Raw genomic sequence first — 15141 nt, 5'->3', positions numbered from 1 at the left:
GGTTGTCTAGGTGGGCTGAATGTGAGGGAGGGGTGTAGTCACCCCCTGCACAGGGTATCCTAGGAAACCCAAGTCGCACTTTGCCATGATTGGCTGAGGTGGTTGTCCGGGCCGGAGAACCCTCGGGCTGCGTGATTGACAGCCAGGCTGTGTGAATGGGGGATTTTCGCGTAAAAGGCAGGTCTCTTGGGCTAGAAGTCAGAGTCGCCACTGGAACTACAAGGAACCAAAGAGAAGCGGAGAAGAAGACGGCTGCTGCAACTACCCCTGAAGCCCTGCTGCAGGTCCAAGCTAGCTACCCTTCAATGTCCAGAGAAGATCGAGTCCCGAGTCTTCTTCCCTTGAGCTTGGTGGGGATAACCAGCTCATCTTCCACAGCCAGAGGATCCTCTTCTTGGTCAAAATCGCTGCACACTGCTGTAGTGGTCCGGATAGCCATCTGAAGAGCCTCTCGTGTTTTTAAGGAGCGCACCTTTTATTCATCGTCGCTGCTGCCGGCTTCATCCCTGGGTGGTGCAGACCCCTCCTGATGTCTTCCTTCACCTCGAAGCTCCAGGAACCCTGGGTCTGCAGGAAACCAACAGGAACAACTGCCAGGGCACCAACTTCTCCATTGAATAAGGTACTGTGTTCTGCTTGAGGAATTATGGTGAATGCCTTTTCTTCATCTCCAAGGCTTGCCCTTGTCTTCTCTCCTTCTTATAACATTTGCTTCCTCTGTTGACAATATCTAAGTACTCCTGGCAACGTTGAATCTCGAACTATCCGACTGTGTGATCCTCGACAACAGGAACCCGGTTCCACTTGACACTGGCTCCGGCCTAATGACTCATGAATTTCTGTCTGAGTGTTCTCTGATTCTGTCTGCCTTGACAAAAGTATTGCCTGTGATTTTTGCCCCAAACACTCTCTGGTTAAACCAGGTGCTAAGTGTGTTTTTGCCCCGGTAACAATTCTTGCCGCGGATACGCGTTTCTTTAGTAAGACCAAACTGTCTTGAGTTAGAGTGTACCAAAGTGAATTGGTTGGTGGTAGTATATTTTACGTGTGGTTTTGAATTAATAGAAGTGTTGTGTTTATAACAAATGGTCTAAAAAATATATGTACTTATATTTTTTACCTGAAACCTTGAGTCAGTGTTTGCTTGAGTCACAGTAATGGTGGTCCCTTTGTGTAATCTCTGCTACTTCTCATATACTCTTGAGATAAGCCTGGCTGCTCAGCTACTGCCTCCACTTTAACATAGTAGTACAGGCTTGTACCAAAGGTAAAACTTGTATTGTCACCTGTAGTCTTAATTGGTAGTGGTCCCTAAGGGCACTGCACAGGATTCTGCCTAACATGGAGCACTACAGAAGATTAAGACTGCAGGTATATGCAATAAATCCCCTTTGGTGTCAGTCTGTACCACACAGATTTAGTTGGTAGCTGTGGCTAAGCAGTCATACTTATCTCAAGAGGGAGATGAGCAGTATTCAGGATTTACACAATAGGACTACAATACTATGGAACAAGGAAACACTGACCAAAGCTTTGTATCAAAAAGAATATATATATTTATTTTACACACTCTGATGTTCACACACAAATCACTATTATTAAAGTAAGTTAAAACAGTCAGGAAAAGTATACACTCCCTATTTAAATTGTAGACAAGTTTGAGCAATAGTGAAAACTGAGCAAAACTGTACAGTGTCAACTAAGTAGAAATGGCATTTTTTCAGAGGGAGGGAAAGAACAAGTTATACAGGTGAAGACTCCTAAAACACACCAGCAACACTTCCCAAGTGGATTGTGAACAAGTTAAGCAAGGCAGCACTTTAGCATCAACAGTACTTTGGTGAAAACCGAGCAAAATGGCACTTCAGCAATATATAAAAGGGAAGGAAAGGTGGTTATAAGAGTTTTAGGTGCACCAACACATTTCTTGGAGAGAAACAATCTAGAGAAGGCAGTTGTAACAGATCTAGCCAGAGTCAAGAGGCTTGTACGAGAGTCAGTGGTACAATGCAAAGTGCCTAGGTTAAAAATGTTCTAGCAGCTGCAGTCAAGTCTTTGATAAACGATTGAATATGCGGTTGCAGGACGTAGAAAGATAATGTTAGACGAAAAGGCGGCCAGCCCAGAAGGTAAGTAAAGGATTTAAAACACCTTTATCAATACCCAATGAAACGGGAGGCCTAGCGGAACAATGTACCTTGAAAGTGGAAGAGGCTCTTGCGGTGGCGGTCGTTCCTGGCAGTTCCTGCAGCTCGTGAGATCCAGCAGAGGAAGAGAGGCTCTCGTCGTGGAGGAAGGTTCGAGTTACTGCACTGCCCATGGATGAAACCAGCCACTGTGCTTCCAAAACGGAATAAAAGGTACGCTCCTTTTAATCGCAGTCGTGGTGGATGGGTGCCTGGCTATCCGGTCTCCTAGTGCTTGGCACTGGCGATTCGACCAAGGCAGGTCCTGGAAGGCGATTGGTGAACTGGTTGACCCCACCAGCTGAAGGGAAGAAGACTCTTGCAGGTGAAGATCTTCTCGAGTTGTTGGAGAAAAGTGGTGAGTATCTGCAGCAGGGCTTCACCAGTGGTTCAGTCATTGCAGATGTCTTTGGCTTCTCCACTCTTCGGCTTCTTAGTTCCAGTGGCGACGTCTTGTCCTCCAGTCCTCAGGACCCTGCTTTTATGCGGCAAGACCCCCATTCATACAGCCTAGCTGTCACTCACACAGTGGGGTGGCTATCCTGGCGGTATAACCCCCCAGCCTATCAGGGCAGAGTGCAACCTGGGTTGCCTAGGTAACCCTGTCCAGGGTGCCTATTCCCCATCCCACACATCATGTCTACACCAGACTCAGTGGCGCCGAAAGGAGGGCTTCTGTGCAGAAGCCCGCCAAAAGAACGAACAAAGGATCCCCAAACTGGGTTAGGATTTCAGAGAAAGACACGAGAAAGAAATATTATTCAATTTCTGGCAATGAAAACCTACCGGAGTAAAGTTAATATTAAAATAAACCGGCGATATGTTAGAGGCTGTCAGTAAAGTGGTAGCCTGGAGCAATGGGAAAATCCCATAGGGAAATATTCGCGGTTGAATATTTACAGTAGGAACCACTGCCACCAGCCAGAAACTTTGGAGAGAGGGACTGTACGGTACCCCCTTGAAAATGAACACTAGGGAAAAACTATTAACCCTTTCCAGTACTTCCATAGTAAGATGGGTTGTACTGGTTTAGTTCATAATTATTGACTAGTAAAGTCAATGGGGACTTTACATGCCCTGGGCGACAGTAGTCAGTCCCAGGGTATGGAGTCTATGTTTGGGGGTTGCTACAACACCCCTGTGGTACTGTGGTACTGCACGTAGGGTGCTGTGTAACACACATGTTAAAAAGATGATTCCTATGAGGGTGAGAAAAACCCCATAGACCATAAGCACCCAAGATAGCCTAAAACACACACTAGCAATCTGTCTAAGAGTGGGAGAAAAGGGTCTCACTCTTAGCAGGAGAAAAAAATAAACCCTTCAAATCCAGCAAAGCTGCTGGAGGACTCTATAGGTAAGGGAAATTAGCCTTAGAAGAGAATTCTCCCTAACACTCGCCCCCCCCCGCCAGACCAAGGGACAGGAGGATCTAATCCACTCCTGGATGAGTCTCTTACTTACCTCTAGTCGGTTAAAAACATCCTAGTAGACCATCAGCATTTTGGTGGTGACATTCTGACCTGTGCTCAATGGTAAAATCAAACCCTTGGAAGCAGATTGACCATCTTAACCGTTTTGGGTTTTCCCCTTTCATTTGCATTAACCATCTCAAGGGTTGGTGGTCAGTCTGAATGGTGAAAGTAGAACCATACAAGTATGGCCTAAACTTCTTCAGAGACCACACAATGGCAAAACATTCTCTCTCAATAGTTGCCCACCTTGTCTCAGATTCCTTCAGTTTCCTACTGATGAAGCAAATGGGGTGTTCCCTACCTTTCTCATCCAGTTGACAAAGGACTGCACCTATGCCTGTATTAGAAGCATCTGTTTGCACAATGAATGGTTTGTGGTAGTTAGGAGCTCTTAGAACTGGAGCTTGACAAAGGGCTCTTTTTAGGCTTTCAAAGGCCTGATTACACTCCTCATTCCATTTGACCTTTTCTGTGAATTTAGGAGAGGAGATCACATTCAGTGGAGAAGCTATGGTCCCATAGTTCTCAAAGGAATTCCTGCAATACCCAGTGAGACCTAAGAAGGCTCTCACCTGGGTTTGAGTAGTAGGTGTTGTCCAATTTTGCAGAGCTTCTATCTTTCTGAGCAAAGGACTTATTTTACCACCTCCTACCTCATGACCAAGGTAGACCACTTTACTCTGACCAATTTGACATTTGCTTGCCTTTATGGTCAGTTGGGCCTGCTCAAGAGCCTGCAAAACATATCCTAGATGGTCAACATGTTCTTTCCAAGTAGGGCTGAATACTGCAATGTCATCCACGTATGCCATGCAGAAGTCCTCCATCCCATACAGAATGTAGCAGATGCATTCTTTAAGCCAAAAGGCATAACCTTAAACTGGTATAAGCCAACTGGGGTGGAGAATGCAGTTTTCTCCTTGGGATGGTCTGTCAGGGCTATTTACCAATAGCCTGACGTGAGATCAAATGTGCTGAGGAACTTGGCTGAACCAAGTCTATCCACCAGCTCATCTGTCCTTGGCAAGGGATGGGCATCAGTCTTAGTGGGTGCATTTAGAGCTCTATAGTCCACACAGAATCTCAACTCCTTGAATCCTGCCTTTGGTACTAACACAACTGGGCTAGACCATGGACTAGTAGAGGGTTCTATTACCCCGAGATCAAGTATCTTGTTGACCTCTCCTTTGATGTGGGTTCTGACATTCTCTTACAGTCTGTAACCCCTGCATTTGACAGGCAAACAGTCACCAGTGTTTATTTCATGCTGGCCCCAAGGGGTGAAGCCTGGTGAAAGTGAAAACAAGGGGGCAAATTGGTTTAACAAAACTTTGCACTCCTCCTGTTGTTAAGAAATAAGATTAGAAGAGAGATTAACTCCTTCTATTTGCTCATGTAAAGGTTTGCCTCTGAGAAGGTCAGGCAGAGGTTCACTCTCCTCCTCCTCTTGAGCTGAGGCTAGATCAAAGCTCCCAGTTCTGGTCTCGAGACATGAGCTTTTAGACGGTTGGTGTGAAAGACTCTCTGAGCCTCCTTAGGATTGCCTAAATCCACCAGATAGTTCACCTCTCCAAGTTTTCCCACAATCTTGAAGGGTCCTATCCACTTGTCCTGCAAGGCCCTCTGCCTTGTTGGCACCATAACAAGAACTAGCTGGTCTTGAGCAAACTCAACCATGTTGGCCTTCTGGTCATGCCAATGCTTAACCAGAGCCTGACCTGCTTTCACGTTTTCAGTTGCCTCATCCATCATGTGTGACATTCTCCTCCGGAGTCCTATCACATAGTCAGTCACTCTGACTGGCTTGGGGGAAGGAACACTCTCCAACCCCTCATTGACCAGGGCCAATGGACCTCTGAGCGGATGGCCATAGAGAAGTACAAAGGGACTGTAACCCACTCCCTCCTGAGGGACTTATCTGTATGCAAAGAGAAGGCATGGCAGTAGAAGATCCCACTTTTTCTTAAGGGGGTCCTCTAAAGCTCCTATCATGCTCATCATGGTTCTGTTGAACCTTTCTACCAACCCATTTGTCTGAGGGTGGTATGCTGTTGAGAACTTGTAGGTAACTCCACAGTTTTTCCACATGGCCTTCATGTAGTGGGACATAGAATTTGACCCCCTGTCGGATATTACCTCCTTAGGAAACCCATCCCTGGTAAAAATACCAAGGAGGGCCTTAGCCACAGCCTGAGCTGTAACAGTCCTCATAGGAATTGCTTCAGGGTACCTAGTAGCATGGTCTACTACAACAAGGATGAACCTGTTGCCTGAACAGGTTGGAGGGTCAAGAAGACCGACAATGTCGATTCCCACCCTCTCAAATGGTACTCCCACCACAGGGAGAGGCACTAAAGGTGCCACGTTCTTGGATCCACTCTTACCAGAAGTTTGGCAGGTGTGGCAACTCTTGCAATACTTATCTACCTCAGCCCCCATTTTAGGCCAATAAAAGTAGAGAGAGAGCCTTTCCTTGGTCTTTTTGAAACTCAAGTGATCAGCCAAAGGTATCTCATGGGCTAGTTGTAATAATTGGAGTCTGTTCTCTTGGGGCACTACAAGTCTTTTATAATCTCCAGGGATTGACTCAAGTCGGTTCACTATAAAGGAGGCCATCTTCCCAGTGTAACCTATACTTCCCAGGCTCTTGCCCTTCAAGTTGAGAAGCTGCCTGGTGGAGAAGACCTTCCAGACTTGGACATTCTCTTTTCCCCTTTTCCCCTATTGGGGCCACCTTCTGCCAGTAAAGACTGCAGCTCAGGATGGTCCAAAGGGTCAAGATCTCCAATAAGATCCTGGGCTTCTACTAGATCTGAATCCTCGGGCTCTAGTTCAACCACACCGGGTTGTATCTCCCTCTCAGCCTCAGCTAGAGGAGGAATCACAGGTGTGATTTTTGACAACCTAGGTGATTTCCTGGTTGGTAGCACTGGAGTGCTGTCTGCTGGTTTCTTCTTAGAAGTCTTGTGTTTAATTGCAGTTAGTAACTCCAGTGGAATAGGAGTGATTTATTTTTCCATCATCCCCTCAGGAGATCCTCTCAAGGTCCTCTCGCTTGCAGGTCTGGTGAGCTCCTGTAATCCCTTACTAGGAGTTCTGGGAGTACTTGACGCTACTCCAAGATCTTTAAGATCATTGCCCAATAACACCCTTCCAGGTACTTCAGATTGCACACTAACAGGTATTCTGACAGTCATTTAATTGCACTGGATGAGAGCTGGTAACTGGGGAAGCATCTGTACAGGTCCTCCAGCTAACTTGGTGAGGCGTTTGGGTGCCTTAGCAACATCCTCCATCTTGAAAAAAGATTCATCCACCACAGTTATGCTGGCTCGAGTGTCTCTAATGGCAGACCATTCATTAGGACACTGTCCTAATAATACTCTTTAGTATTATTTGGGATAGAATTATACACATCTAAATTCTGTTGTTCCCACAACCCCAAGGATACCAAAGATACACTAGCTGAGACTCGGATGGGGTCTTCAGCCAGTAGTTGAAGGTTTCCACTGACCATTTGTACTTCCTCCTCTGGAGTGAAGGCTAAGGAGACAGTGTAGACCCCTGAAGGTTTACTCTTACATCTGGCATCCCCTTTCACATGGTGATTTGAGCTACAAACATAACATTTTCCAAATGTCTTTATGAATGGTAGTTTGCTCTGACCTCCTTCTGGTCTGGGACCAGAAGGTACACTAGCCTGAGTTGTTTTCCCTTGTGGCTTACCCTTAGAGTTTTGTTTGTGGCCCTCTTTGGATTTGGAATTATTGGAATTCTCTTTGTTGTCTTTCTTAGGCTGCTTTCCCTCATCCTTTTTCTGAGTGACTCCTGAATCCCTGTGAGTGGCCCTGTTGGCAACCCACAAGGCAGCAGCCTTAGCTAGCTTCTTGGAATCCAGTTCCTTTGAATCAGCCAAGTGCTGTCTGAGCTCAGGAGAGCACGCATCATAGATAGACTCCAACATGGAAAGATTTCTCATTCCTTCATAAGTGTTCACTCTGTAACCCTTAATCCATCCCTCTAGGTTTTTCAAACATTCATTCACCCAAGTAGCCTAAGGGGTACTATCATGCTTTTTGAGGGTCCTAAACCACTTAAGGTACTACGAAGGGGTCTTCCCAAATCTAGCTATCAAACCTAGTTTCACACATTCATAATCCATCCTATCCGCCTCCCCCAACTCCATTACCACATTGGATGCAACAGGAGGAGCCTAGAGAATAACCAGGGGATCAACTGATTCCCTGTGATTTCCTGGAGCCCATGATTGTATTCAAACATAGCTAACCAATCTAACACATCCAACTTAGGTTCATACAAGCCCACAATCTCTTCAGGCATCCAGGGTCTTTTTGGACGGGAGGATCTAGAGGATTCGGGCAGAGAAGCATTTTCCAAAGACAATTTCTTCATCTCTAGCTCATGGTTGAGCTCCATTTCTTTTAACCTTAGTTCTTGATGTTTCTGTTCAGTTTGAGCACTCATTCTTTTGAATTCAAGTTCAAGCCTCATTTTTTCTAGGGTGATAAATTCAGGACTTAATGTGAACCTGATAATGGTTCAGTAGCCACAGGTTGAGGCCTTTGAGCAGGCAGAGGGCCAGAGGGGGTTACATTGTCAGCCTCCTTTTCCTCATCTGCTTCAACAATATCAGCAACATTATCATCCTCAGTGTTTGCTACATTTGCTGGAGGAGCAGGCACTACAGCCCCACTCTCCAGTCTTTGGTGTTCTAACAATCTTTCAATCATTTCTGATTTCTTGCCTTTGACAGGAAGACTTTTCTGTCTGCACAGATCCCTTAAATAATCTGCAGTATTTACAAGGAGGGACTCCTGGCTATAGCTCTCCATAATTGACTTTTAAAATAACCATTTAGTGATTGTTAAGCCTTGTGGTTAATTGAAGCAAGGTACTAGCAGCACTCTAAAATGTAAATCCAATACTTTTATCCTCACCGCTGTACACCAGTGTTAGGCAGAATCCTGTGCAGTTTCCTTAGGGAGCACTACAGAAGATTAAGACTACAGGTATATGCAATAAATCCCCTTTGGTATAAGTCCGTACCACAAAGATTTAGTGATAGCTGTGGCTAAGCAGTCAGACTTATCTCAAGAGGGAGATGAGCAGTATTCAGGGTTTACACAATCGGACTACAATACTATGGAACAAGGAAGCACTGACCAAAGCTTTGTATCAAAAAGAATATATATATTTATTTTGCACACTCTGATGTTCACACACAAATCACTATTAATAAAGTAAGTTAAAACAGTAAGGAAAAGTATACACAACTCTCTATTTAAATTGTAGACAAGTTTGAGCAAGAGTGAAAACTGTGCAAAACACCACAGTGTCAACTAAGCAGAAATGGCACTCTAACAATTTCTTCAGAGGGAGGAAAAGAACAATTTATACATGTTTAGACTCCTAAAACACACAAGCAACACTTCCCAAGTGGATTGTGAACAAGTTAAGCAAGGCAGCACTTTAGCATCAACAGTACTCTGGTTGAAAACCGAGCAAAATGGCACTTCAGCAATATATAAAAGGGAAGGAAAGGTGGTTATACGAGTTTAAGGTGCACCAACACATTTCTTGGAGAGAAACAATCTAGAGAAGGCATTTGTAACAGATCTAGCCAGAGTCAAGAGGCTTGTGCCAGAGTCAGTGGTACAAGGCAAAGTGCCTAAGTTCAAAATGTTCTAGTAGCTGCAGTCAAGTCTTTGTTTAACGATTGAAAAGGCGGTTGCAGGACGTTGAAAGATAATGTTAGACGAAAAGGCGGCCAGCCCAGAAGGTAAGTAAAGGATTTAAAACACCTTTAGCAATACCCAACGAAACGGGAGGCCTGGCGGAACAATGTACCTTGAAAGTGGAAGAGGCTCCTGCGGTGGCGGTAATTCCTGGCAGTTCCTGCAGTTCGGGAGATCCAGCAGAGGAAGAGAGGCTCTCGACGTGCGGAAGGTTCGAGTTACTGCACTGCCCAGGGATGAAACCAGCCGCAGTGCTGCCAAAACGGAATAAAAGGTGCGCTCCGTTAAATCGCAGTCGTGGTTGACGGGTGCCTGGCTATCCGGTCTCCTAGTGCTTGGCACTGGCGATTCGACCAAGGCAGGTCCTGGAAGGCGATTGGCGAACTGGTTGACCCCACCAGCTGAAGGGAAGAAGACTCTTGCAGTGAAGATTTTCTCGAGTCGTTGGAGAAAAGTGGTGAGGATCTGCAGCAGGTCTTCACCGGTGGATCAATCGTTGCAGATGTCTTTGGCTTCTCTCCTCTTCGGTTTCTTACTTCCAGTGGTGACGTCTTGTCCACCAGTCCTCAGGACCATGCTTTTATGCAGCAAGACCCCCATTCATACAGCCTAGCTGTCACTCACACAGTGGGGTGGCTATCCTGGCGGGATAACCCCCCAGCCTATCAGGGCAGAGTGTGACTTGGGTTATATAGGTAACCCTGTCCAGGGTGCCTATTCCCCCTCCCACACATCCTGTCTACCCCAGACTCAGTGGCGCTGAAAGGGGGGCTTCTGTGCCAAGCCCGCCAAAAGGACGAACAAAGGATCCCCTGACCTGGGTTAGGATTTCAGAAAAAGACACGAGAAAGAAATATTATTAAAGTTCTGGCAATAAAAACCTACCGGAGTAAAGTAAATATTAAAATAAACCAGCAGTATTTTAGAGGCTGTCAGTAAAAGTGGTAGCCTCGAACAATGGGAAAATCCCATAGGGAAATATTTGCGTTCGAATATTTACGGTAGTAGCCACTGCAAACAGCCAGAAACTTTGGAGAGAGGGACTGTACGGTACCCCCTTGAAAATGAACACTAGGGAAAAACTATTAACCCTTTCCAGTACTTCCATAGTAAGATGGGTTGTACTGGTTTAGTTCATAATTATTGACTAGTAAAGTCAATGGGGACTTTACATGCCCTGGGAGACAGTAGTCAGTCCCAGGGTATGGAGTCTATGTTTGGGGATCGCTACGACACCCCTGTGGTACTGCACGGAGGGTGCTGTATAACCCACATGTTAAAAGATGATTCCCATGAGGGTGAGAAAACCTCATAGACCATAAGCACACAAGATACCCTAAAACACACACTAGCAATATGTCTAAGAGTGGGAGAAAAGGGTCTCACTCTTAGCAGGAGAAAAAAATAAACCCTTCAAAACCAGCAAAGCTGCTGGGGGACTCTATAGGTAAGGGAAATTAGCATTAGAAGAGAATTCTCCCTAATACTTTTCAACTCTAGACAAAAGTCCTCAACTTCGCGTTCCGCACACTTTTCAACCTTTTTCGCTTTACCTCTACCTCCTCTGACTGTCACTAGATTAGCTGGCTATCTCTGAAACAAAGGGCTAAGTATAAACTTCTTCTCCTCATCTTCAAAACTATCCATGGACTTGCCCCACCCTACCTATATGTTCATCACACACCCGACACTCCTCCTCGCTCCCTCTCCATACTACTCCAATGCGCCACTATTTAAATCCAACCTCAAATCTCCATTTGTTTCTGAAGAACCTGTTTCCTAGCACTCTACGCAACTGCATCGCCCTGTTTTCCTCTCTCCCTACCCTTCATGGACAACCCTAAAGCACTTTTCAGTCACCCGTCCATCCTTAATTCAGCATTTCCTCCACCATCCCATTCCTATGCCATTCTGTCCTATCTTCGTCCCTGGTTTATGTTTCCACCTCCCCCTACAAAATCTGGTCTTCAAGTCACATTCTCTCACCCCATTGTAAAAGACCTATGCCCTCTACTCTTTTATCAATGGTAAATTTTGCAATTTTGCGCACGTTTTTTTTTTGTTGCCAAAAACGCATTGCTTTGCCTATAATTTCTATAAATACATAAATATATCAGCTTTGTTATGTGTTTTCTCTTTTCAGGAGTGTCAGGCTGATCCTTGTTGTGACATGTCTTGTAAACTTAAAGGAAAGGCTGAGTGTGCATGGGGTCAGTGCTGTAACAATTGCAAGGTAATGCTTATTTTATGGTATACATGATGTTTTGCTATTTCCTTTTCACCTGACAAAATTGTTCTACAACTGCTTTATTGTTGATTAGTATTTGGATGATTGATAGGGTAACTATTACCCAGAATATCAAGAATAATCTACTACTGGCTTATCTAACTAATAACATTGAGTGGTTAGGAAAGAATTTTGGTTTATTCAACAAATACAGCTTCTCTAATTGGCTCGGTAATCTGAGGTCTATTCCGAGTAATGTAAATAATTCTAAAAATGGCACATAGGGAAACTGTTATTGAAAAGTGGGAATCTGTGTCTTGGTGTGAAACAAGTGTGAAGGAGTAACATATACTTGTATCAGTCTCTGGAATAAATAGTTACATACTGGTGGTTAGAAATAAATACTGTTGGATTTTGCTTAGCCATTTAAAGGGTCAATCTCTTGTCTTGTTCAACTACTTTTGGTAATGGTATGGCTGTAAAGGGAATGATCAGGGATGTCATTTAGGGGTCGCCAAAGGTCGCAACTGCGACCTCTGAGGTCTCCCTTGCGACCTCTGTGGTCTCCCTTGCGACCTCTACAAAATTTAAAATATATCTTTTTTTTTGTAATGCAAGCTCCTGGGCTGTGGCCAGCAAAATGTGCCTCTTTACTTCTGGAGTGGCTGGCTTTCTTGTTCAGGCCCCTTTAAAAAAGAAAAATAAGAATAGGAATGCAACAAGTCTAACACTTTCAGTAATGACCCTAAATATTTTTTTTTTTTTTTTTTATTTGGTTTAGTTGTTAGTACAACTTTACAAATTTTCTTTTTTACAAATAAACAATTAAAATCAACATTTACTTTCAACATATAAAAAGAACTATATAAAAATATAGACATATATTTTTTCCCCGGCGTTCCAGTACACTAAGGTACATCTTTTAGGAAATTCTTTTTGCAAAGGAAATGCTATGTCAAGCAATTGTATAGCAGCAATGCTGATCGATATTTTTCTTGCGCTGAAAATTTCACACCATATTTCATCATAGGATCGACTAACATGTTGCCATGTCATTTCTTTTATCAGTTTGAATCGATGTGGAGCAAAAGCATTACATTTGATAATGATATGAGCAAGTGTTTCTGTTTGAGATTTATCATTACAAAACCGACAATAGCTCTGCTTCTTTGTGACCATACCACGTCTTAACAAGATTTCATTGACTGGCCATAGATTAAAACGCAAACGCAAAATTTTCCTTCTTAAAGTTACAGACGGACATTTAATGAGATAGTCAGCCATACTACCAAATTCCTTGTGACCAAAAAGAAGTCTATTAAAATCTTTTAATCTTAGGCACTTTTCTTGAGTGGCTAGCCAATCGGTCTGATACATTTTAGTCTTGGCTCGATTCGGATTTGTAATCAAAAGATCAATTGATATGTGTGCGTCAGCGAGGGCATTCATAACATGTGTTCTCCATTTTTGTGGAAATGAGTGAGTGGAGAACAAGAGGTAGTTTGCTAAGATGGCGAGGCTATCTCGCTTACTTATCCCCATAAGACATTTTCTTAGAAGACTGCACATTTTCCATGTAACTTGAGCATGAATGGACAGCAAGCCAAGTTCAAATCTCAGTAACATGTTAGATGTGCACTTGGGCAGTCCAAGTATACGTTTCCAAAATTTTGCTTCAATGCCATTCCAGAACTTAAAGGTTCTTGGGAGCAGAGATTCCAAACCATATATGAGAACAGGTATTACCTTTAAATGACCCTAAATAAGAAAGAATGTGAATGCCAACTAATGTGTCTTTCTGGAATTCTATACAATAATTACTAGACTCATTAAAGGTTTATTTCTGGCACACTTCAGGGTGAGTCACTGATTAAGTCTGTTCTTAAAAGCCTCAACTCAGCCTTTCATCCTTATGAGGTCGATAAATGAGTACCAACACTGGTTGGGTGATATTGGTACCGTGTCCGCCAGGCCTCCCTTTCTAAAGATTGCTACAAGGTAATAATAATCCCTTAACCTTCTGGACTGGGCTGGCCGCCTTGACCCTCTAACTGGTCCCTCTCTTTGATCCAATTCCTTTTTGAACCGTTACAAGGCTTTGTGCATTGCAACCGTGTGACCTTGGCCACATTTCGTTTGGATCCTCTTAAGCGGATCCGGCCTACTGACTCTGAATTCCTAGTGTTACTTTGCCTGCCTCCCTTGTTGTGTTTGTGAAAAAGTGTTGGGATCTGTTTCAATTTATTCTCTGCTTTTCTCTCCCTTTTAAAACAAATTATTAGAGTGCCATCTGCGTTAAGCGCTCACATCTGTCTGAAAATAAGTGGGGCTTTACTTAAGACTTGTCTAATATTCTTTTAAGGGAGTGTATATCTTTTAGTGACCGTGTTTTTGAATTGCTTACTATTAGTGCCTGTGTGTTTTTCTAGATGTGGTTTTAAATAAATAATTATATCTCTTTTACACCAAGCCCTGGTCAGTGTTTACTTGTTCTATTGTGTTCTCTTGACCTATTGTGAATACTCTGTATACTGCCTAACTCTTCTTGAGGGACATCTGACTGATCAGCCACAGCTACCAAGTGAATCTGTGTGGTACAGACTGCTACCAAGTGGGTTTACCTGTAGTCCTAAATCTTTTGCAGTGGTCCCAGAGGGAACTGCACAGGTTTCTGCCTAACACTGGTGTACAGCGGTGGGATTTGTATTGAGTATCCACTTTAGAGTGCTTGTTGAACACTATGGGACAACTAACCACAGAGCTTAGCACTAAAAAGCTGATTTTCTAACCATGTCTGCTATGGAGAGTTATACCCTAGAATCATTGTCTGCCAAAACTGCTGATTGCTTAAAGGTATTGTGTAGACATAAGAATCTCTCTGAGAAGGGCAAGAAAATGTAACTTATAGAAAGATTGTTAGAAAACGTCTGAGTGGTACAGAGGAATCTACCCCCCAGCAAATGTAGAAAACAGTGATGGTATTGATCTAAATCAAACTCTTGATAATCAGTCAGAGGAGGGAGGTGAACCTAATGAAGTTAGCCACTCTGAGCCTCTGTCTGCCTTACCTACTGTACCTACTGGGCCTATACCAGGTCCCACATGTAACCCTGCTTATTTTGAACTTGAGAAAATGAAGCTTGAATTAGAATACAAACGTTTTATTGCTCAATCTGAAAGAAACCAAGAGCTAGAGTTCAGAAGAATGAATGCCCAGGCTGAGCAGAAGCAAGCTGAGTTAAGACTCAGAGAAATAGAGCTTAATCATGAACTAGAAATGAAAAAGTTGTCTGTGGAAAATGCTTCTCTCTCCTCTGGTTCTTCTAGGAGTTCCAGTCCCAAAAGACCCCGGATGCCTAAGGAATTAGTGGGTATGTATGAAACTAAGTTGGATGTGTTGGATTGGTTAAAAATGTTTGAGTATAATCATGGGCTCCAGGACATCACAGGGAATGAGTTACTTCCCTGGTTGTTCTCTAGGCTTCCCCCTGTTGCAA

The 15141-nt window shown here is 43.8% G+C and overlaps 1 protein-coding gene across 1 annotated transcript in view; it reads left to right on the top strand.

The window, feature by feature from the left end:
• The window catches only part of LOC138491245 (disintegrin and metalloproteinase domain-containing protein 9-like), a 2911326-nt gene that overhangs the window by 1708095 nt on the left and 1188090 nt on the right, over positions 1–15141 (top strand). The window contains exon 13 of the mRNA XM_069617655.1: positions 11561–11650. Within this exon, the coding sequence (XP_069473756.1) occupies positions 11561–11650 (90 nt within the window). The remainder of the gene's footprint in view (positions 1–11560; positions 11651–15141) is intronic.

This window comes from Ambystoma mexicanum, chromosome 10, assembly GCF_040938575.1.
Source record: "Ambystoma mexicanum isolate Mex_15411 chromosome 10, UKY_AmexF1_1, whole genome shotgun sequence".
In the NCBI taxonomy this organism is placed as follows: Eukaryota; Metazoa; Chordata; class Amphibia; order Caudata; family Ambystomatidae; genus Ambystoma; species Ambystoma mexicanum.
Note: the sequence above shows the minus strand (reverse complement) of the source record. Positions and strands in the feature narration are given on the sequence as shown.